Source organism: Lampetra fluviatilis, unplaced genomic scaffold, assembly GCF_964198595.1.
Source record: "Lampetra fluviatilis unplaced genomic scaffold, kcLamFluv1.1 SCAFFOLD_679, whole genome shotgun sequence".
Taxonomy (NCBI): domain Eukaryota; kingdom Metazoa; phylum Chordata; class Hyperoartia; order Petromyzontiformes; family Petromyzontidae; genus Lampetra; species Lampetra fluviatilis.
In genome coordinates, this window is record NW_027620855.1 from 26,048 (window position 1) to 49,018 (window position 22,971).

At 57.2% G+C, this 22,971-nt stretch overlaps 1 protein-coding gene across 1 annotated transcript in view; it reads right to left on the reverse strand.

Moving 5' to 3' along the window:
• Positions 1-939: 939 nt before the first annotated feature.
• Positions 940-22,971, reverse strand: part of LOC144954439 (eukaryotic translation initiation factor 1A, X-chromosomal) — a 28,444-nt gene continuing 6,412 nt past the window's right edge. Inside the window, exons 4-13 of the mRNA XM_078884942.1 lie at positions 12,354-12,404; positions 9,198-9,279; positions 7,390-7,481; positions 3,913-4,682; positions 3,731-3,786; positions 3,227-3,646; positions 2,233-2,610; positions 2,051-2,106; positions 1,353-1,786; positions 940-1,312 (exon numbers count right to left, since the gene is read on the reverse strand). Of these exons, the coding sequence (XP_078741068.1) occupies positions 4,677-4,682; positions 7,390-7,481; positions 9,198-9,279; positions 12,354-12,404 (231 nt within the window). The 3' untranslated portion in view covers positions 940-1,312; positions 1,353-1,786; positions 2,051-2,106; ... (2 more) ...; positions 3,731-3,786; positions 3,913-4,676. The remainder of the gene's footprint in view (positions 1,313-1,352; positions 1,787-2,050; positions 2,107-2,232; positions 2,611-3,226; positions 3,647-3,730; positions 3,787-3,912; positions 4,683-7,389; positions 7,482-9,197; positions 9,280-12,353; positions 12,405-22,971) is intronic.

Genomic DNA, 22,971 nt, shown 5'->3' on the forward strand with positions numbered 1-22,971 from the left:
TGGGTCTCAGTGTTGAGTCTGTGGGTCTCAGTGTTGAGTCTGTGGGTCTCAGTGCTGAGTCTGTGGGTCTCTGTGTGTGATGAGTCTGTGGGTCTCTGTGCGGTGAGTCTGTGGGTCTCTGTGTGATGAGTCTGTGGGTCTCTGTGTGGTGAGTCTGTGGGTCTGTGTGTGGTGAGTCTGTGGGTCTCTGTGTGATGAGTCTGTGGGTCTCTGTGTGGTGAGTCTGTGGGTCTCTGTGTGATGAGTCTGTGGGTCTCTGTGTGGTGAGTCTGTGGGTCTGTGTGTGGTGAGTCTGTGGGTCTCTGTGTGATGAGTCTGTGGGTCTCTGTGTGGTGAGTCTGTGGGTCTGTGTGTGGTGAGTCTGTGGGTCTGTGTGTGATGAGTCTGTGGGTCTCTGTGTGGTGAGTCTGTGGGTCTCTGTGTGGTGAGTCTGTGGGTCTCTGTGTGGTGAGTCTGTGGGTCTGTGTGTGGTGAGTCTGTGGGTCTGTGTGTGGTGAGTCTGTGGGTCTCTGTGTGGTGAGTCTGTGGGTCTCTATGTGATGAGTCTGTGGGTCTCTGTGTGGTGAGTATGTGGGTCTCTATGTGATGAGTCTGTGGGTCTCTGTGTGGTGAGTCTGTGGGTCTCAGTGACGAGTCTGTGGGTCTCTGTGTGGTGAGTCTGTGGGTCTCTGTGTGGTGAGTCTGTGGGTCTCTGTGTGGTGAGTCTGTGGGTCTCTGTGTGGTGAGTCTATGGGTCTCTGTGTGGTGAGTCTATGGGTCTTAGTGACGAGTCTGTGGGTCTCTGTGTGGTGAGTCTGTGGGTATCTGTGTGACGAGTCTGTGGGTCTCTGTGTGGTGAGTCTGTGGGTCTCTGTGTGGTGAGTCTGTGGGTCTGTGTGTGGTGAGTCTGTGGGTATCTGTGTGGTGAGTCTGTGGTGATCAATGGAAGGCTCACACAACTTAAGATGAGGGTCATTTATTGAATGAAAATTATTAAATATAGAAATGGTCATCACGTATTGACTACCCCTAACCCCATACATCCCATTACACCTACCACTCTACCCCTACCACTCTGCACCTACCACTCTACACCTACCACTCTACACCTACCACTCTACACCTACCACTCTACACCTACCACTCTACACCTACCACTCTGCACCTACCACTCTACCCCTACCACTCTGCACCTACCACTCTGCACCTACCACTCTACCCCTACCACTCTACACCTACCACTCTACACCTACCACTCTACACCTACCACTCTGCACCTACCACTCTACCCCTACCACTCTGCACCTACCACTCTACACCTACCACTCTACACCTACCACTACACCTACCACTCTGCACCTACCACTCTGCACCTACCACTCTACACCTACCACTCTACACCTACCACTCTGCCCCTACCACTCTGCCCCTACCACTCTGCACCTACCACTCTACACCTACCACTCTACACCTACCACTCTACCCCTACCACTCTACCCCTACCACTCTACACCTACCACTCTGCACCTACCACTCTGCACCTACCACTCTACACCTACCACTCTACACCTACCACTCTACACCTACCACTCTACACCTACCACTCTACCCCTACCACTCTGCACCTACCACTCTACACCTACCACTCTACACCTACCACTCTACCCCTACCACTCTACCCCTACCACTCTACACCTACCACTCTACACCTACCACTCTACACCTACCACTCTACACCTACCACTCTACCCCTACCACTCTACACCTACCACTCTACACCTACCACTCTGCACCTACCACTCTGCACCTACCACTCTGCACCTACCACTCTACACCTACCACTCTACCCCTACCACTCTACCCCTACCACTCCACCCCTACCACTCTACACCTACCACTCTACCCCTACCACTCTACCCCTACCACTCTACACCTACCACTCTACCCCTACCACTCTACACCTACCACTCTACACCTACCACTCTACACCTACCACTCTACCCCTACCACTACCCCTACCACTCTACCCCTACCACTCTACCCCTACCACTCTACACCTACCACTCTACACCTACCACTCTGCACCTACCACTCTGCACCTACCACTCTGCACCTACCACTCTACACCTACCACTCTGCACCTACCACTCTACCCCTACCACTCTACCCCTACCACTCTGCACCTACCACTCTACCCCTACCACTCCACCCCTACCACTCTACCCCTACCACTCCACCCCTACCACTCTACACCTACCACTCTGCACCTACCACTCTGCACCTACCACTCTGCACCTACCACTCTGCACCTACCACTCTGCACCTACCACTCTGCACCTACCACTCTGCACCTACCACTCTACACCTACCACTCTACACCTACCACTCTGCACCTACCACTCTACCCCTACCACTCTACACCTACCACTCTACACCTACCACTCTACACCTACCACTCTACACCTACCACTCTACACCTACCACTCTGCACCTACCACTCTACACCTACCACTCTACCCCTACCACTCTACACCTACCACTCTACACCTACCACTCTACACCTACCACTCTACCCCTACCACTCTGCACCTACCACTCTACACCTACCACTCTACACCTACCACTCTACACCTACCACTCTGCCCCTACCACTCTACACCTACCACTCTACCCCTACCACTCTACCCCTACCACTCTACACCTACCAATCTACACCTACCACTCTACACCTACCACTCTGCACTTACCACTCTGCACCTACCACTCTACCCCTACCACTCTGCACCTACCACTCTACACCTACCACTCTACCCCTACCACTCTACCCCTACCACTCTACACCTACCACTCTACACCTACCACTCTACCCCTACCACTCTACCCCTACCACTCTACCCCTACCACTCTACACCTACCACTCTACCCCTACCACTCTACACCTACCACTCTACACCTACCACTCTACACCTACCACTCTATACCTACCACTCTACACCTACCACTCTACCCCTACCACTCTACACCTACCACTCTATACCTACCACTCTACACCTACCACTCCACCCCTACCACTCTGCACCTACCACTCTACACCTACCACTCTACCCCTACCACTCTGCACCTACCACTCTACCCCTACCACTCTACACCTACCACTCTACACCTACCACTCAGCACCTACCACTCAGCACCTACCACTCTACCCCTACCACTCTACCCCTACCACTCTACCCCTACCACTCTACACCTACCACTCTACACCTACCACTCTACACCTACCACTCTATACCTACCACTCTACACCTACCACTCTACCCCTACCACTCTACACCTACCACTCTATACCTACCACTCTACACCTACCACTCTACCCCTACCACTCTACACCTACCACTCTACACCTACCACTCTACACCTACCACTCTGCACCTACCACTCTACCCCTACCAATCTACACCCACCACTCTGCACCTACCACTCTGCACCTACCACTCTGCACCTACCACTCTACCCCTACCAATCTACACCCACCACTCTGCACCTACCACTCTGCACCTACCACTCCACCCCTACCACTCTGCACCTACCACTCTACACCTACCACTCTACACCTACCACTCTACACCTACCACTCTACACCTACCACTCTACCCCTACCACTCTACCCCTACCACTCTACCCCTACCACTCTACCCCTACCACTCTACCCCTACCACTCTACCCCTACCACTCCACCCCTACCACTCTACACCTACCACTCTACACCTACCACTCTACCCCTACCACTCTGCACCTACCACTCTACCCCTACCACTCTACCCCTACCACTCTACCCCTACCACTCTACCCCTACCACTCTACCCCTACCACTCCACCCCTACCACTCTGCACCTACCACTCTACACCTACCACTCCACCCCTACCACTCTGCACCTACCACTCTGCACCTACCACTCTACACCTACCACTCTACACCTACCACTCTACCCCTACCACTCTGCACCTACCACTCTACCCCTACCACTCTACACCTACCACTCTACACCTACCACTCTACACCTACCGCTCTACACCTACCACTCAGCACCTACATTTAACGCTGTCCCATATCAACATCTTAACACATTTTCAACATGAGTGAGTGAGTGGGTGAGTGAGTGAGTGGGTGGGTGAGTGAGTGGGTGAGTGAGTGAGCGAGTGAGTGAGTGGGTGGGTGAGTGAGTGGGTGACTGAGCGACTGAGCGAGTGAGCGACTGAGCGAGTGAGCGAGCGGGCGAGTGAGCGAGCGGGTGAGTGGGTTGGTGAGTGGGTGAGTGGGTTGGTGAGTGGGTGAGTGAGTGGGTGAGTGGGTGAGTGGGTTGGTGAGTGGGTGAGTGGGTTGGTGAGTGGGTGAGTGGGTTGGTGAGTGGGTGAGTGGGTGGGTGAGTGGGTGAGTGGGTTGGTGAGTGGGTGAGTGAGTGGGTGAGTGGGTTGGTGAGTGGGTTGGTGAGTGGGTGAGTGAGTGGGTGAGTGAGTGAGTGGGTGACTGAGCGACTGAGCGAGTGAGCGACTGAGCGAGTGAGCGAGTGGGTGAGTGAGCGAGCGAGTGGGTGAGTGAGTGAGCGAGTGGGTGAGCGAGTGGGTGGGTGGATGAGCGAGCGGGCGAGTGAGCGAGCGGGTGAGTGAGTGGGTGAGTGAGTGCATCTTCCGTCCGACTGTCAAATCTGCAGATAGAACGACAATCAGTGGGATACAACACACATGCAGCGCTGTGTCCCTCTCCCCGTGTCTCTCTCCCCGTGTCTCTCTCCCCGTGTCTCTCTCCCCGTGTCTCTCTCCCCGTGTCTCTCTTTCTCCCCGTGTCTCTCTCTCCCCGTGTCTCTCTCACCGTGTCTCTCTCCCCGTGTCTCTCTCCCCGTGTCTCTCTCCGTGTCTCTCTCCGTGTCTCTCTCCCCGTGTCTCTCTCCCCGTGTCTCTCTCCCCGTGTCTCTCTCCCCGTGTCTCTCTCCCCGTGTCTCTCTCCCCGTGTCTCTCTCCCCGTGTCTCTCTCCCCATGTATCTCTAGCCCCGTGTCTCTCTCCCCGTGTCTCTCTCCCCCCGTGTCTCTCTCTCTCCACGTGTCTCTCTCTCCGCGTGTCTCTCTCTCCCCGTGTCTCTCTCTCTCCCCGTGTCTCTCTCTCCCCGTGTCTCTCTCCCCGTGTCTCTCTCCCCGTGTCTCTCTCTCCCCGTGTCTCTCTCTCTCCACGTGTCTCTCTCCCCGTGTCTCTCTCCCCGTGTCTCTCTCCCCGTGTCTCTCTCTCCCCGTGTCTCTCTCTCTCCCCGTGTCTCTCTCCCCGTGTCTCTCTCCCCGTGTCTCTCTCTCCCCGTGTCTCTCTCCCCGTGTCTCTCTCCCCGTGTCTCTCTCCCCGTGTCTCTCGCCGTGTCTCTCTCCGTGTCTCTCTCCCCGTGTCTCTCTCCCCGTGTCTCTCTCCCCGTGTCTCTCTCCCCGTGTCTCTCTCCCCGTGTCTCTCTCCCCGTGTCTCTCTCCCCGTGTCTCTCTCCCCATGTATCTCTAGCCCCGTGTCTCTCTCCCCGTGTCTCTCTCCCCCCGTGTCTCTCTCTCTCCACGTGTCTCTCTCTCCCCGTGTCTCTCTCTCCCCGTGTCTCTCTCTCTCCCCGTGTCTCTCTCTCCCCGTGTCTCTCTCCCCGTGTCTCTCTCCCCGTGTCTCTCTCTCCCCGTGTCTCTCTCTCTCCACGTGTCTCCCTCTCCCCGTGTCTCTCTCCCCGTGTCTCTCTCCCCGTGTCTCTCTCTCCCCGTGTCTCTCTCTCTCCCCGTGTCTCTCTCCCCGTGTCTCTCTCCCCGTGTCTCTCTCTCCCCGTGTCTCTCTCTCTCCACGTGTCTCTCTCTCTCCACGTGTCTCTCTCTCCCCGTGTCTCTCTCCCCGTGTCTCTCTCCCCGTGTCTCTCTCCCCGTGTCTCTCTCCCCGTGTCTCTCTCTCCCCGTGTCTCTCTCTCTCCACGTGTCTCTCTCTCCCCGTGTCTCTCTCCCCGTGTCTCTCTCCCCGTGTCTCTCTCCCCGTGTCTCTCTCCCCCCGTGTCTCTCTCTCTCCACGTGTCTCTCTCTCCCCGTGTCTCTCTCTCCCCGTGTCTCTCTCTCTCTCCCCGTGTCTCTCTCTCCCCGTGTCTCTCTCTCCCCGTGTCTCTCTCCCCGTGTCTCTCTCCCCGTGTCTCTCTCCCCCCGTGTCTCTCTCTCTCCACGTGTCTCTCTCTCCCCGTGTCTCTCTCTCCCCGTGTCTCTCTCTCTCCCCGTGTCTCTCTCTCCCCGTGTCTCTCTCTCTCCCCGTGTCTCTCTCTCTCCGTGTCTCTCTCTCCCCGTGTCTCTCTCTCCCCGTGTCTCTCTCTCTCCCCGTGTCTCTCTCTCCCCGTGTCTCTCTCTCTCCGTGTCTCTCTCTCCCCGTGTCTCTCTCCCCGTGTCTCTCCCCGTCTCTCTCCCCGTGTCTCTCTCCCCGTGTCTCTCTCCCCGTGTCTCTCCCCGTGTCTCTCTCTCCCCGTGTCTCTCTCCGTGTCTCTCTCCCCGTGTCTCTCTCCCTCTCCCCGTGTCTCTCTCTCCCCATGTCTCTCCCAGTGTCTCTCTCTCCCCGTGTCTCTCTCCCCGTGTCTCTCTCCCCGTGTCTCTCTCCCCGTGTCTCTCTCCCCGTGTCTCTCTCCCCGTGTCTCTCTCCCCGTGTCTCTCTCCGTGTCTCTCTTTCTCTCCCCGTGTCTCTCTCCCCGTCTCTCTCTCCCCGTGTCTCTCCCTGTGTCTCTCTCTCCCCGTGTCTCTCTCTCCCCGTGTCTCTCTCTCCCCGTGTCTCTCTCCCCGTGTCTCTCCCCCCGTGTCTCTCCCCGTGTCTCTCTCTCCCCGTGTCTCTCTCCCCGTGTCTCTCTCCCCGTGTCTCTCTCCCCGTGTCTCTCTCCCCGTGTCTCTCTCCGTGTCTCTCTCCCTCTCCCCGTGTCTCTCTCCCCGTGTCTCTCTCCCCCCGTGTCTCTCTGCCCGTGTCTCTCTGCCCGTGTCTCTCTCCCCGTGTCTCTCTCCCCGTGTCTCTCTCCCCGTGTCTCTCTCCCCGTGTCTCTCTCCCCGTGTCTCTCTCCCCGTGTCTCTCTCCCCGTGTCTCTCCCCCCGTGTCTCTCCCCGTGTCTCTCCCCGTGTCTCTCTCTCCCCGTGTCTCTCTCCCCGTGTCTCTCTCCCCGTGTCTCTCTCCCCGTGTCTCTCTCCCCGTGTCTCTCTCCCCGTGTCTCTCTCCCCGTGTCTCTCTCCCCGTGTCTCTCTCCCCGTGTCTCTCTCCCCGTGTCTCTCTCCCCGTGTCTCTCCCCCCGTGTCTCTCCCCGTGTCTCTCCCCGTGTCTCTCTCTCCCCGTGTCTCTCTCCCCGTGTCTCTCTCCCCGTGTCTCTCTCCCCGTGTCTCTCTCCACTCACATCATCGATGTCTTCCTCATCATCTCCGATGTCGTCAAACAGGATGTCGTCCTCTTCGCCCGGACCAAACGTGTCCGTCTCGTTAATCTTGGCTACTCGGACACACGCAGCAGCAGAGACAAGCAGTCAGACAGTCAGACAGAGACACAGAGAGAGACACAGAGACACACAGAGACACACACAGAGACACACAGAGACACAGAGAGACACACAGAGGCCCACAGAGACACACAGAGACACACAGACACACACACAGAGACAGAGAGACAGAGACACACACAGAGACACAGAGAGACACAGAGACACACAGACACACACAGAGATACACAGAGAGACAGAGACACACACAGAGAGACAGAGAGACACACAGAGACACACACAGAGAGACACACAGAGACACAGAGAGGCAGAGACACACACACACAGAGACAGAGACACAGAGAGACACAGAGACACACACAGAGACACACACAGAGACACACAGAGACACACAAAGACACACAAACACACAGAGACACAGAGACACACAGAGACACACAGAGAGACACACACAGAGACACACAGAGACAGAGAGAGACAGAGACACGCAGTCAGATAGAGACACACAGAGACACGCAGAGAGACATGCAGTCAGACAGAGACACAGAGAGACACAGAGACACGCAGTCAGACAGAGACACAGAGAGATATGCAGAGAGACACGCAGAGAGACAGAGACACAAAGAGACACAGACACACACACACACAGAGACAGAGAGAGAGCTAAGAGAGAGCTAAGGGAGAGCTAAGGGAGAGCTAAGGGAGAGCTAAGGGAGAGCTAAGAGAGAGCTAAGAGAGAGCTAAGGGAGAGCTAAGGGAGAGCTAAGGGAGAGCTAAGGGAGAGCTAAGGGAGAGCTAAGAGAGAGCTAAGGGAGAGCTAAGGGAGAGCTAAGGGAGAGTTAAGGGAGAGCTAAGGGAGAGCTAAGGGAGAGCTAAGGGAGAGTTAAGGGAGAGCTAAGAGAGAGCTAAGGGAGAGCTAAGGGAGAGCTAAGGGAGAGCTAAGGGAGAGCTAAGGGAGAGTTAAGGGAGAGCTAAGGGAGAGCTAAGGGAGAGCTAAGGGAGAGTTAAGGGAGAGCTAAGGGAGAGCTAAGGGAAAGCTAAGGGAGAGCTAAGGGAGAGCTAAGGGAGAGCTAAGGGAGAGCTAAGGGAGAGCTAAGGGAGAGCTAAGGGAGAGCTAAGGGAGAGCTAAGGGAGAGCTAAGAGAGAGCTAAGGGAGAGCTAAGGGAGAGCTAAGGGAGAGCTAAGGGAGAGCTAAGGGAGAGCTAAGAGAGAGCTAAGAGAGAGCTAAGGGAGAGCTAAGGGAGAGCTAAGGGAGAGCTAAGGGAGAGCTAAGGGAGAGCTAAGGGAGAGTTAAGGGAGAGCTAAAAGAGAGCTAAGGGAGAGCTAAGAGAGAGCTAAGGGAGAGTTAAGGGAGAGCTAAGGGAGAGCTAAGGGAGAGCTAAGGGAGAGTTAAGGGAGAGCTAAGAGAGAGCTAAGGGAGAGCTAAGGGAGAGCTAAGGGAGAGCTAAGGGAGAGCTAAGGGAGAGTTAAGGGAGAGCTAAGGGAGAGCTAAGGGAGAGCTAAGGGAGAGCTAAGGGAGAGCTAAGAGAGAGCTAAGGGAGAGCTAAGGGAGAGCTAAGGGAGAGCTAAGAGAGAGAGCTAAGGGAGAGCTAAGGGAGAGCTAAGGGAGAGCTAAGGGAGAGCTAAGAGAGAGCTAAGGGAGAGCTAAGGGAGAGCTAAGAGAGAGAGCTAAGGGAGAGCTAAGGGAGAGTTAAGGGAGAGTTGGGCACCATGTTCTGGGAGCTCCCCGTAGGCTTTGAGGCTGCGAGCTTCGTCAGCGTTGTACTTGAGGATCACGTCAGCCTTGGTGTCCTACAGAGCACGGGGGCAGTCATTGTGTGATGGTGGTGATGGTGGTGATGGGGGTGGTGGTGGTGGTGGTGATGGCCTTGGTGTCCTACAGAGCACGGGGGCAGTCATGGTGTGATGGTGGTGATGGTGGTGATGGGGGTGGTGGTGGTGGTGGTGATGGCCTTGGTGTCCTACAGAGCACGGGGGCAGTCATGGTGTGATGGTGGTGATGGTGATGATGGTGGTGATGGTGGTGATGGCCTTGGTGTCCTACAGAGCACGGGGGCAGTCATGGTGTGATGGTGGTGATGGTGGTGATGGTGGTGATGGGGGTGATGGCCTTGGTGTCCTACAGAGCACGGGGGCAGTCATGGTGTGATGGTGGTGATGGGGGTGATGGCCTTGGTGTCCTACAGAGCACGGGGGCAGTCATGGTGTGATGGTGGTGATGGGGGTGATGGCCTTGGTGTCCTACAGAGCACGGGGGCAGTCATGGTGTGATGGTGGTGATGGTGTGATGGTGGTGATGGGGGTGATGGCCTTGGTGTCCTACAGAGCACGGGGGCAGTCATGGTGTGATGGTGGTGATGGTGGTGATGGGGGTGGTGGTGGTGGTGGTGATGGCCTTGGTGTCCTACAGAGCACGGGGGCAGTCATGGTGTGATGGTGGTGATGGTGATGATGGTGGTGATGGTGGTGATGGCCTTGGTGTCCTACAGAGCACGGGGGCAGTCATGGTGTGATGGTGGTGATGGTGGTGATGGGGGTGATGGCCTTGGTGTCCTACAGAGCACGGGGGCAGTCATGGTGTGATGGTGGTGATGGGGGTGATGGCCTTGGTGTCCTACAGAGCACGGGGGCAGTCATGGTGTGATGGTGGTGATGGGGGTGATGGCCTTGGTGTCCTACAGAGCACGGGGGCAGTCATGGTGTGATGGTGGTGATGGGGGTGATGGCCTTGGTGTCCTACAGAGCACGGGGGCAGTCATGGTGTGATGGTGGTGATGGGGGTGATGGCCTTGGTGTCCTACAGAGCACGGGGGCAGTCATGGTGTGATGGTGGTGATGGGGGTGATGGCCTTGGTGTCCTACAGAGCACGGGGGCAGTCATGGTGTGATGGTGGTGATGGGGGTGATGGCCTTGGTGTCCTACAGAGCACGGGGGCAGTCATGGTGTGATGGTGGTGATGGTGTGATGGTGGTGATGGGGGTGATGGCCTTGGTGTCCTACAGAGCACGGGGGCAGTCATGGTGTGATGGTGGTGATGGGGGTGATGGCCTTGGTGTCCTACAGAGCACGGGGGCAGTCATGGTGTGATGGTGGTGATGGGGGTGATGATGGTGGTGATGGGGGTGGTGATGGTGGTGGTGATGGTGGTGATGGTGGTGGTGATGGTGGTGGTGGTGGTGATGGTGGTGGTGGTGGTGGTGATGGTGGTGATGATGATGGTGATGATGGTGGTGGTGATGATGGTGATGATGGTGATGATGATGGTGATGATGGGGGTGGTGATGGGGGTGGTGATGGTGGTGGTGATGGTGGTGGTGATGGTGGTGGTGATGGTGATGATGATGGTGATGATGGTGGTGATGGGGGTGGTGATGGTGGTGGTGGGGGTGGTGATGGTGGTGATGATGATGGTGATGATGGTGGTGGTGATGATGGTGATGATGGTGATGATGATGGTGATGATGGTGGTGATGATGGTGGTGATGGGGGTGGTGATGGGGGTGGTGATGGGGGTGGTGATGGTGGTGGTGATGGTGGTGGTGATGGTGATGGTGGTGGTGATGGTGATGATGATGGTGATGATGGTGGTGATGGGGGTGGTGATGGTGATGATGGTGGTGGTGGGGGTGGTGATGGTGGTGATGGCCTTGGTGTCCTACAGAGCACGGGGGCAGTCATGGTGTGATGGTGGTGGTGGGGGTGGTGATGGTGGTGATGATGATGGTGATGATGGTGGTGGTGATGATGGTGATGATGATGGTGATGATGGTGATGATGATGGTGGTGATGATGGTGGTGATGGGGGTGGTGATGGGGGTGGTGATGGTGGTGATGGTGGTGGTGATGGTGGTGGTGATGGTGATGATGATGGTGATGATGGTGGTGATGGGGGTGGTGATGGTGGTGGTGGGGGTGGTGATGGTGATGATGGTGGTGATGGCCTTCGTGTCCTACAGAGCACGGGGGCAGTCATGGTGTGATGGTGGTGATGGTGGTGATGATGATGGTGATGATGGTGGTGATGGGGGTGGTGGTGATGGTGGTGGTGGTGATGGCCTTCGTGTCCTACAGAGCACGGGGGCAGTCATGGTGTGATGGTGGTGATGGTGGTGATGGGGGTGGTGATGGTGGTGATGGTGGTGATGGTGGTGATGATAGTGGTGATGGTGGTGATGGTGGTGGTGATAGTGGTGATGGTGGTGGTGATGGTGGTGATGGGGGTGGTGATAGTGGTGATGGTGGTGGTGACAGTGGTGATGGTGGTGGTGATGGTGATGATGGTGAAGGTGGTGATGATGGTGATGATGGTGATGATGGTGATGATGATGGTGGTGATGGTGGTGATGGTGGTGGTGGTGATGGTGGTGATGGTGGTGATGGTGGTGGTGATGGTGGTGGTGATGGTGATGATGGTGGTGGTGATGGTGGTGAAGGTGGTGATGGTGGTGGTGGTGATGGTGGTGATGGTGGTGGTGATGGTGGTGAAGGTGGTGGTGATGGTGATGATGGTGGTGGTGATGGTGGTGAAGGTGGTGATGGTGGTGGTGGTGGTGATGGTGGTGGTGATGGTGGTGGTGATGGTGGTGATGGTGGTGGTGATGGTGGTGGTGATGGTGGTGATGGTGATGATGTTGATGATGTTGATGGTGGTGGTGATGATGTTGATGATGTTGATGATGTTGATGGTGGTGATGGTGATGATGTTGATGATGTTGATGATGGTGATGGTGATGATGTTGATGATGTTGATGATTGTGATGGTGATGATGTTGATGATGTTGATGATGGTGATGGTGATGATGTTGATGATGTTGATGATTGTGATGGTGATGATGTTGATGATGTTGATGATGATGCTGGGTACCTGATAGTCGCGGAGTCCCACAAGGACAATGTCAGACGTGTTGATCCACACCTACACAGTGACACACACACACACACAGTGACACACACACACACACACAGTGACACACACACACACACAGTGACACACACAGTGACACACACACACACACACAGTGACACACACACACACACAGTGACACACACACAGTGACACACACACACAGTGACACACACACACAGTGACACACACACAGTGACACACACACAGTGACACACACACAGTGACACACACACACACAGTGACACACACACACACAGTGACACACACACACACAGTGACACACACACACACAGTGACACACACACACACACAGTGACACACACACACACAGTGGGTGAGTGGGTGAGTGGGTGGGTGAGTGGGTGAGTGGGTAGGTGAGTGGGTGAGTGGGTGGGTGGGTGGGTGAGTGGGTGGGTGGGTGAGTGGGTAGGTAAGTGGGTGAGTGGGTGGGTGAGTGGGTGAGTGAGTGGGTGGGTGGGTGAGTGGGTGGGTGGGTGAGTGGGTAGGTGAGTGGGTAGGTGAGTGAGTGGGTGGGTGGGTGAGTGAGTGGGTAGGTAAGTGAGTGGGTAGGTAAGTGAGTGGGTAGGTGAGTGGGTGAGTGGGTAGGTGAGTGGGTGAGTGGGTGGGTGAGTGGGTGAGTGAGTGGGTGAGTGAGTGGGTAGGTGAGTGGGTAGTTGAGTGGGGGAGTGGGTGAGTGGGTAGGTGAGTGGGTAGGTGAGTGAGTGGGTAGGTGAGTGAGTGGGTGAGTGGGTGAGTGGGTAGGTGAGTGGGTGAGTGGGTAGGTGAGTGGGTGAGTGGGTAGGTGAGTGGGTAGGTGAGTGGGTAGTTGAGTGGGTGAGTGGGTGAGTGGGTAGGTGAGTGGGTAGGTGAGTGAGTGGGTAGGTGAGTGGGTAGGTGAGTGGGTGAGTGGGTAGGTGAGTGGGTAGGTGAGTGGGTGAGTGGGTGGGTGAGTGGGTGAGTGGGTGAGTGAGTGAGTGGGTGAGTGAGTGAGTGGGTAGGTGAGTGAGTGGGTAGGTGAGTGGGTAGGTGAGTGGGTAGGTGAGTGGGTAGGTGAGTGGGTGAGTGGGTAGGTGAGTGTGTGGGTAGGTGAGTGGGTAGGTGAGTGGGTGGGTGAGTGGGTAGGTGAGTGGGTGAGTGAGTGAGTGGGTGAGTGAGTGAGTGGGTGAGTGAGTGGGTGGGTGAGTGGGTAGGTGAGTGAGTGGGTAGGTGAGTGGGTGGGTGAGTGGGTAGGTGAGTGAGTGGGTAGGTGAGTGAGTGGGTGAGTGAGTGAGTGGGTGAGTGAGTGAGTGGGTGAGTGAGTGGGTGGGTGAGTGGGTAGGTGAGTGAGTGGGTAGGTGAGTGGGTGGGTGAGTGGGTAGGTGAGTGAGTGGGTAGGTGAGTGAGTGGGTGAGTGGGTGAGTGGGTAAGTGAGTGTGTGGGTAGGTGAGTGAGTGGGTAGGTGAGTGGGTGGGTGAGTGGGTAGGTGGGTGAGTGGGTAGGTGAGTGGGTAGGTGAGTGGGTGAGTGGGTAGGTGAGTGTGTGGGTAGGTGAGTGGGTAGGTGAGTGGGTGGGTGAGTGGGTAGGTGAGTGGGTGGGTGAGTGAGTGGGTGAGTGAGTGAGTGAGTGGGTGAGTGAGTGAGTGGGTGAGTGAGTGGGTGGGTGAGTGGGTAGGTGAGTGAGTGGGTAGGTGAGTGGGTGGGTGAGTGGGTAGGTGAGTGGGTGGGTGAGTGAGTGGGTGAGTGAGTGAGTGGGTGAGTGAGTGAGTGGGTGAGTGGGTGGGTGAGTGGGTAGGTGAGTGAGTGGGTAGGTGAGTGGGTGGGTGAGTGGGTAGGTGAGTGAGTGGGTAGGTGAGTGAGGGGTAGGTGAGTGGGTAGGTGAGTGGGTGAGTGGGTAGGTGAGTGGGTAGGTGAGTGGGTAGTTGAGTGGGGGAGTGGGTGAGTGGGTAGGTGAGTGGGTAGGTGAGTGGGTGAGTGGGTGGGTGAGTGGGTGAGTGAGTGGGTGAGTGAGTGGGTAGGTGAGTGGGTAGGTGAGTGGGTAGTTGAGTGGGGGAGTGGGTGAGTGGGTAGGTGAGTGGGTAGGTGAGTGGGTAGGTGAGTGGGTGAGTGGGTAGGTGAGTGGGTGGGTGAGTGGGTAGGTGGGTGAGTGGGTAGGTGAGTGAGTGGGTAGGTGAGTGGGTGAGTGGGTAGGTGAGTGAGTGAGTGTGTGGGTAGGTGAGTGGGTGAGTGGGTAGGTGAGTGGGTAGGTGAGTGGGTAGGTGAGTGAGTGGGTGGGTGGGTGAGTGGGTGAGTGGGTAGGTGAGTGGGTGGGTAGGTGAGTGGGTGAGTGAGTGGGTAGGTGAGTGGGTGAGTGGGTAGGTGAGTGGGTGGGTAGGTGAGTGGGTAGGTGAGTGTGTGGGTAGGTGAGTGGGTAGGTGAGTGGGTAGGTGAGTGGGTGAGTGGGTAGGTGAGTGGGTGAGTGGGTGAGTGGGTAGGTGAGTGGGTAGGTGAGTGGGTGAGTGGGTGAGTGGGTAGGTGAGTGAGTGGGTGGGTGAGTAGGTGAGTGGGTGAGTGGGTAGGTGAGTGGGTGAGTGGGTGAGTGAGTGGGTGGGTGAGTAGGTGAGTGGGTAGGTGAGTGGGTAGGTGAGTGGGTGAGTGGGTAGGTGAGTGGGTAGGTGAGTGGGTAGGTGAGTGGGTAGGTGAGTGGGTAGGTGAGTGGGTGAGTGGGTGGGTAGGTGAGTGGGTAGTTCAGTGGGGGAGTGGGTGAGTGGGTAGGTGAGTGAGTGGGTAGGTGAGTGAGTGGGTAGGTGAGTGAGTGGGTGAGTGAGTGGGTAGGTGAGTGGGTAGGTGGGTGGGTAGGTGGGTGGGTCGGTGAGTGGGTAGGTGAGTGGGTAGGTGAGTGGGTGAGTGAGTGGTGATTGAGTGGGTCGGTGAGTGGGTAGGTGAGTGGGTGAGTGGGTAGGTGAGTGGGTAGGTGAGTGGGTAGGTGGGTGAGTGGGTGAGTGAGTGGGTAGGTGAGTGGGTGAGTGGGTAGGTGAGTGGGTGAGTGGGTGAGTGGGTAGGTGAGTGGGTAGGTGAGTGGGTAGGTGAGTGAGTGAGTGGGTAGGTGAGTGGGTGAGTGAGTGAGTGGGTAGGTGAGTGGGTAGGTGAGTGGGTGAGTGAGTGAGTGGGTAGGTGAGTGGGTAGGTGAGTGGGTGAGTGAGTGGGTGGGTGAGTGGGTAGGTGAGTGGGTGAGTGGGTGAGTGGGTAGGTGAGTGGGTGAGTGAGTGGGTAGGTGAGTGGGTAGGTGAGTGGGTGAGTGAGTGAGTGGGTAGGTGAGTGGGTAGGTGAGTGAGTGGGTGAATGAGTGGGTAGGTGAGTGGGTGAGTGAGTGAGTGGGTAGGTGAGTGGGTGAGTGGGTAGGTGAGTGGGTGAGTGAGTGGGTGGGTAGGTGAGTAGGTAGGTGAGTGGGTGAGTGGGTGAGTGGGTGAGTGAGTGAGTGGGTGGGTGAGTGGGTGAGTGAGTGGGTGGGTAGGTGAGTAGGTAGGTAGGTGAGTGGGTGAGTGGGTAGGTGAGTGAGTGGGTGGGTGAGTGAGTGGGTGGGTAGGTGAGTAGGTAGGTGAGTGGGTGAGTGGGTAGGTGAGTGAGTGGGTGAGTGGGTGAGTGGGTAGGTGAGTAGGTAGGTGAGTGGGTGAGTGGGTAGGTGAGTGAGTGGGGGAGTGGGTGAGTGGGTAGGTGAGTGGGTGAGTGGGTAGGTGAGTAGGTAGGTGAGTGGGTGAGTGGGTAGGTGAGTGAGTGGGTGGGTAGGTGAGTGGGTGAGTGGGTAGGTGAGTGAGTGGAGGAGTGGGTGAGTGGGTAGGTGAGTGAGTGGGTAGGTGAGTGGGTAGATGAGTGGGTAGGTGAGTGGGTGAGTGAGTGGGTGGGTGAGTGGGTGGGTAGGTGAGTGGGTAGTTGAGTGGGGGAGTGGGTGAGTGGGTAGGTGAGTGAGTGGGTAGGTGAGTGAGTGGGTAGGTGAGTGAGTGGGTGAGTGAGTGGGTAGGTGAGTGGGTAGGTGGGTGGGTCGGTGAGTGGGTCGGTGAGTGGGTAGGTGAGTGGGTAGGTGAGTGGGTGAGTGAGTGGTGATTGAGTGGGTTGGTGAGTGGGTAGGTGAGTGGGTGAGTGGGTAGGTGAGTGGGTAGGTGAGTGGGTAGGTGGGTGAGTGGGTGAGTGAGTGGGTAGGTGAGTGGGTGAGTGGGTAGGTGAGTGGGTGAGTGGGTAGGTGAGTGGGTAGGTGAGTGGGTAGGTGAGTGAGTAAGTGGGTAGGTGAGTGGGTGAGTGAGTGAGTGGGTAGGTGAGTGGGTAGTTGAGTGGGTGAGTGAGTGAGTGGGTAGGTGAGTGGGTGAGTGGGTGAGTGGGTAGGTGAGTGGGTGAGTGAGTGGGTGGGTGAGTGAGTGGGTAGGTGAGTGGGTGAGTGGGTGAGTGGGTAGGTGAGTGGGTGAGTGAGTGGGTAGGTGAGTGGGTAGGTGAGTGGGTGAGTGAGTGAGTGGGTAGGTGAGTGGGTAGGTGAGTGAGTGGGTGAATGAGTGGGTAGGTGAGTGGGTGAGTGAGTGAGTGGGTAGGTGAGTGGGTGAGTGGGTAGGTGAGTGGGTGAGTGAGTGGGTGGGTAGGTGAGTAGGTAGGTGAGTGGGTGAGTGGGTGAGTGAGTGAGTGGGTGGGTGGGTGAGTGGGTGAGTGAGTGGGTGGGTAGGTGAGTAGGTAGGTAGGTGAGTGGGTGAGTGGGTAGGTGAGTGAGTGGGTGGGTGAGTGAGTGGGTGGGTAGGTGAGTAGGTAGGTGAGTGGGTGAGTGGGTAGGTGAGTGAGTGGGTGAGTGGGTGAGTGGGTAGGTGAGTAGGTAGGTGAGTGGGTGAGTGGGTAGGTGAGTGAGTGGGGGAGTGGGTGAGTGGGTAGGTGAGTGGGTGAGTGGGTAGGTGAGTAGGTAGGTGAGTGGGTGAGTGGGTAGGTGAGTGAGTGGGTAGGTGAGTGGGTGAGTGGGTAGGTGAGTGAGTGGGGGAGTGGGTGAGTGGGTAGGTGAGTGAGTGGGTAGGTGAGTGGGTAGATGAGTGGGTAGGTGAGTGGGTGGGTGAGTGGGTGAGTGAGTGGGTGGGTGAGTGGGTGAGTGGGTGAGTGAGTGAGTGGGTGAGTGGGTAGGTGAGTGGGTGGGTGAGTGGGTGAGTGAGTGGGTGGGTGAGTGGGTGAGTGAGTGGGTGGGTAGGTGAGTAGGTAGGTGAGTGGGTAGGTGAGTGAGTGGGTGAGTGAGTGGGTAGGTGAGTCGGTAGGTGAGTGAGTGAGTGGGTAGGTGAGTGAGTGAGTGGGTAGGTGAGTGGGTGAGTGAGTGGGTAGGTGAGTGAGTGGGTGAGTGGGTGAGTGAGTGGGTGAGTGGGTAGGTGAGTGGGTGGGTGAGTGGGTGAGTGAGTGGGTGGGTGAGTGGGTGAGTGAGTGGGTGGGTAGGTGAGTAGGTAGGTGAGTGGGTAGGTGAGTGAGTGGGTGAGTGAGTGGGTAGGTGAGTCGGTAGGTGAGTGAGTGAGTGGGTAGGTGAGTGAGTGAGTGGGTAGGTGAGTGGGTGAGTGAGTGGGTAGGTGAGTGAGTGGGTAGGTGAGTGGGTGAGTGAGTGGGTAGGTGAGTGGGTGAGTGGGTAGGTGAGTGGGTAGGTGAGTGAGTGGGTGAGTGGATGAGTGGGTAGGTGAGTGGGTAGGTGAGTGGATGAGTGAGTGAGTGAGTGGGTAGGTGAGTGGGTAGGTGAGTGGGTGGGTGAGTGAGTGAGTGGGTAGGTGAGTGGGTAGGTGAGTGGGTAGGTGAGTGGGTAGGTGAGTGGGTGAGTGGGTGAGTGAGTGGGTAGGTGAGTGGGTAGGTGAGTGAGTGGTGAGTGAGTGGTGAGTGAGTGGGTAGGTGAGTGTGTGGGTAGGTGAGTGGGTAGGTGAGTGGGTGAGTGGGTAGGTGAGTGGGTGAGTGGGTGAGTGGGTAGTTGAGTGAGTGGGTAGGTGAGTGTGTGAGTGGGTGAGTGGGTGGGTGGGTGAGTGGGTAGGTGAGTGGGTGAGTGGGTGAGTGGGTGGGTGGGTGAGTGGGTAGGTGAGTGGGTAGGTGAGTGGGTAGGTGAGTGGGTAGGTGAGTGGGTAGGTGAGTGAGTGGGTAGGTGAGTGGGTAGGTGAGTGGGTGAGTGGGTAGGTGAGTGGGTGAGTGGGTGAGTGGGTAGGTGGGTGGGTGAGTGGGTAGGTGAGTGGGTAGGTGAGTGGGTGAGTGGGTAGGTGAGTGGGTAGGTGAGTGGGTAGGTGAGTGGGTGAGTGGGTGAGTGAGTGAGTGAGTGGTGAGTGAGTGGGTAGGTGAGTGGGTAGGTGAGTGGGTGAGTGGGTAGGTGAGTGGGTAGGTGAGTGGGTGAGTGGGTAGGTGAGTGGGTAGGTGAGTGGGTAGGTGAGTGGGTGAGTGGGTGAGTGAGTGGGTAGGTGAGTGGGTAGGTGAGTGGGTAGGTGAGTGGGTAGGTGAGTGGGTGAGTGGGTGAGTGAGTGAGTGGTGAGTGAGTGGTGAGTGAGTGAGTGGTGAGTGTGTGGGTAGGTGAGTGGGTAGGTGAGTGGGTGAGTGGGTAGGTGAGTGGGTGGGTGAGTGGGTAGGTGAGTGGGTAGGTGAGTGGGTAGGTGAGTGGGTGAGTGGGTAGGTGAGTGGGTGGGTGGGTGAGTGGGTAGGTGAGTGGGTAGGTGAGTGGGTAGGTGAGTGGGTGAGTGGGTAGGTGAGTGGGTAGGTGAGTGGGTAGGTGAGTGGGTGAGTGAGTGGGTGAGTGAGTGGGTAGGTGAGTGGGTAGGTGAGTGGGTAGGTGAGTGGGTAGGTGAGTGGGTGAGTGGGTGAGTGAGTGAGTGGTGAGTGAGTGGTGAGTGTGTGGGTAGGTGAGTGGGTAGGTGAGTGGGTGAGTGGGTAGGTGAGTGGGTGGGTGGGTGGGTGAGTGGGTAGGTGAGTGGGTAGGTGAGTGGGTAGGTGAGTGGGTAGGTGAGTGGGTAGGTGAGTGGGTAGGTGAGTGAGTGAGTGGGTGAGTGGGTAGGTGAGTGGGTGAGTGGGTAGGTGGGTGGGTGAATGGGTAGGTGAGTGGGTGGGTGAGTGAGTGGGTAGGTGAGTGGGTAGGTGAGTGGGTAGGTGAGTGGGTAGGTGAGTGGGTAGGTGAGTGAGTGGGTAGGTGAGTGGGTAGGTGAGTGGGTAGGTGAGTGGGTGAGTGGGTAGGTGGGTGGGTGAGTGGGTAGGTGAGTGGGTGGGTGAATGAGTGGGTAGATGAGTGGGTAGGTGAGTGGGTAGTTGAGTGAGTGGGTAGGTGAGTGGGTAGGTGAGTGGGTAGGTGAGTGGGTAGGTGAGTGGGTGAGTTGGTGAGTGAGTGAGTAGGTGAGTGGGTAGGTGAGTGGGTAGGTGAGTGGGTAGGTGAGTGAGTGGGTGAGTGAGTGGGTAGGTGAGTGAGTTGGTGAGTGAGTAGGTGAGTGGGTAGGTGAGTGGGTAGGTGAGTGAGTGGGTGAGTGAGTGAGTAGGTGAGTGGGTGAGTGGGTAGGTGAGTGGGTAGGTGAATGAGTAGGTGAGTGGGTGAGTGAGTGAGTAGGTGAGTGGGTGAGTGGGTAGGTGAGTGGGTAGGTGAGTGAGTAGGTGAGTGGGTGAGTGAGTGAGTAGGTGAGTGGGTGAGTGGGTAGGTGAGTGGGTAGGTGAGTGAGTAGGTGAGTGGGTGAGTGAGTGAGTAGGTGAGTGGGTAGGTGGGTAGGTGAGTGGGTGAGTGGGTAGGTGAGTGGGTAGGTGAGTGGGTGAGTGAGTGGGTAGGTGAGTGGGTGAGTGGGTAGGTGAGTGGGTAGGTGAGTGGGTAGGTGAGTGGGTAGGTGAGTGGGTAGGTGAGTGGGTAGGTGAGTGGGTGAGTGGGTAGGTGAGTGGGTGAGTGAGTGGGTAGGTGAGTGGGTGAGTGGGTAGGTGAGTGGGTAGGTGAGTGAGTAGGTGAGTGGGTGAGTGAGTGAGTAGGTGAGTGGGTAGGTGGGTAGGTGAGTGGGTGAGTGGGTAGGTGAGTGGGTAGGTGAGTGGGTGAGTGAGTGGGTAGGTGAGTGGGTGAGTGGGTAGGTGAGTGGGTAGGTGAGTGGGTAGGTGAGTGGGTGAGTGGGTAGGTGAGTGGGTAGGTGAGTGGGTAGGTGAGTGGGTAGGTGAGTGGGTGAGTGGGTAGGTGAGTGGGTGAGTGAGTGGGTAGGTGAGTGGGTGAGTGGGTAGGTGAGTGGGTGAGTGGGTAGGTGAGTGGGTAGGTGAGTGGGTAGGTGAGTGAGTGGGTAGGTGAGTGGGTAGGTGAGTGGGTGAGTGGGTAGGTGAGTGGGTGAGTGGGTAGGTGGGTGGGTGAGTGGGTAGGTGAGTGGGTGGGTGAGTGAGTGGGTAGGTGAGTGGGTAGGTGAGTGGGTAGGTGAGTGGGTAGGTGAGTGGGTAGGTGAGTGGGTAGGTGAGTGAGTGGGTAGGTGAGTGGGTAGGTGAGTGGGTGAGTGGGTAGGTGAGTGGGTGAGTGGGTGAGTGGGTAGGTGGGTGAGTGGGTAGGTGAGTGGGTGGGTGAGTGGGTAGGTGAGTGGGTAGGTGAGTGGGTAGTTGAGTGAGTGGGTAGGTGAGTGGGTAGGTGAGTGGGTAGGTGAGTGGGTAGGTGAGTGGGTAGGTGAGTGGGTGAGTTGGTGAGTGAGTGAGTGAGTGGGTAGGTGAGTGGGTAGGTGAGTGGGTAGGTGAGTGAGTGGGTGAGAGTGGGTAGGTGAGTGAGTTGGTGAGTGAGTAGGTGAGTGGGTAGGTGAGTGGGTAGGTGAGTGGGTAGGTGAGTGAGTGGGTGAGTGAGTAGGTGAGTGGGTGAGTGGGTAGGTGAGTGGGTAGGTGAGTGAGTAGGTGAGTGGGTGAGTGAGTGAGTAGGTGAGTGGGTGAGTGGGTAGGTGAGTGGGTAGGTGAGTGAGTAGGTGAGTGGGTGAGTGAGTGAGTAGGTGAGTGGGTGAGTGGGTAGGTGAGTGGGTAGGTGAGTGAGTAGGTGAGTGGGTGAGTGAGTGAGTAGGTGAGTGGGTAGGTGGGTAGGTGAGTGGGTGAGTGGGTAGGTGAGTGGGTAGGTGAGTGGGTGAGTGAGTGGGTAGGTGAGTGGGTGAGTGGGTAGGTGAGTGGGTAGTTGAGTGGGTAGGTGAGTGGGTGAGTGGGTAGGTGAGTGGGTAGGTGAGTGGGTGAGTGGGTAGGTGAGTGGGTGAGTGAGTGGGTAGGTGAGTGGGTGAGTGGGTAGGTGAGTGGGTGAGTGGGTAGGTGAGTGGGTAGGTGAGTAGGTGAGTGGGTGAGTGGGTAGGTGAGTGGGTGAGTGAGTGGGTGAGTGGGTAGGTGAGTGGGTAGGTGAGTGGGTAGGTGAGTAGGTGAGTAGGTGAGTGGGTGAGTGGGTAGGTGAGTGGGTAGGTGAGTGGGTAGGTGAGTGGGTAGGTGAGTGGGTAGGTGAGTGGGTAGGTGAGTGAGTGAATGGGTGAGTGGGTGGGTGAGTGGGTAGGTGAGTGGGTAGGTGAGTGGGTAGGTGAGTGAGTGAATGGGTGAGTGGGTAGGTGAGTGGGTAGGTGAGTGGGTAGGTGAGTGGGTAGGTGAGTGAGTGGGTGAGTGAGTGAATGGGTGAGTGGGTGGATGAGTGGGTAGGTGAGTGGGTAGGTGAGTGGGTAGGTGAGTGGGTGAGTGGGTAGGTGAGTGGGTGAGTGGGTGAGTGGGTAGGTGAGTGGGTAGGTGAGTGGGTGAGTGGGTAGGTGAGTGGGTGAGTGAGTGGGTAGGTGAGTGGGTGAGTGGGTAGGTGAGTGGGTGAGTGGGTAGGTGAGTGGGTGAGTGGGTAGGTGAGTGGGTGAGTGGGTAGGTGAGTGGGTAGGTGAGTGGGTAGGTGAGTGGGTGAGTGGGTGAGTGGGTAGGTGAGTGGGTGAGTGGGTGAGTGGGTAGGTGAGTGGGTAGGTGAGTGGGTAGGTGAGTAGGTGAGTGGGTGAGTGGGTAGGTGAGTGGGTGAGTGAGTGGGTGAGTGGGTGAGTGGGTAGGTGAGTGGGTAGGTGAGTGGGTAGGTGAGTAGGTGAGTAGGTGAGTGGGTGAGTGGGTGAGTGGGTAGGTGAGTGGGTAGGTGAGTGGGTAGGTGAGTGGGTAGGTGAGTGGGTAGGTGAGTGGGTAGGTGAGTGAGTGAATGGGTGAGTGGGTGGGTGAGTGGGTAGGTGAGTGGGTAGGTGAGTGGGTAGGTGAGTGAGTGAATGGGTGAGTGGGTAGGTGAGTGGGTAGGTGAGTGGGTAGGTGAGTGGGTAGGTGAGTGAGTGGGTGAGTGAGTGAATGGGTGAGTGGGTGGATGAGTGGGTAGGTGAGTGGGTAGGTGAGTGGGTAGGTGAGTGGGTAGGTGAGTGGGTGAGTGGGTAGGTGAGTGGGTGAGTGGGTAGGTGAGTGGGTGAGTGGGTAGGTGAGTGGGTAGGTGAGTGGGTAGGTGAGTGGGTGAGTGGGTAGGTGAGTGGGTGAGTGGGTAGGTGAGTGGGTAGGTGAGTGGGTGAGTGGGTGAGTGGGTGAGTGGGTAGGTGAGTGGGTGGGTGAGTGAGTGGGTGAGTGAGTGGGTGAGTGGGTGAGTGGGTGAGTGAGTAGGTGAGTGGGTGAGTGGGTAGGTAAGTGAGTGGGTAGGTGAGTGAGTG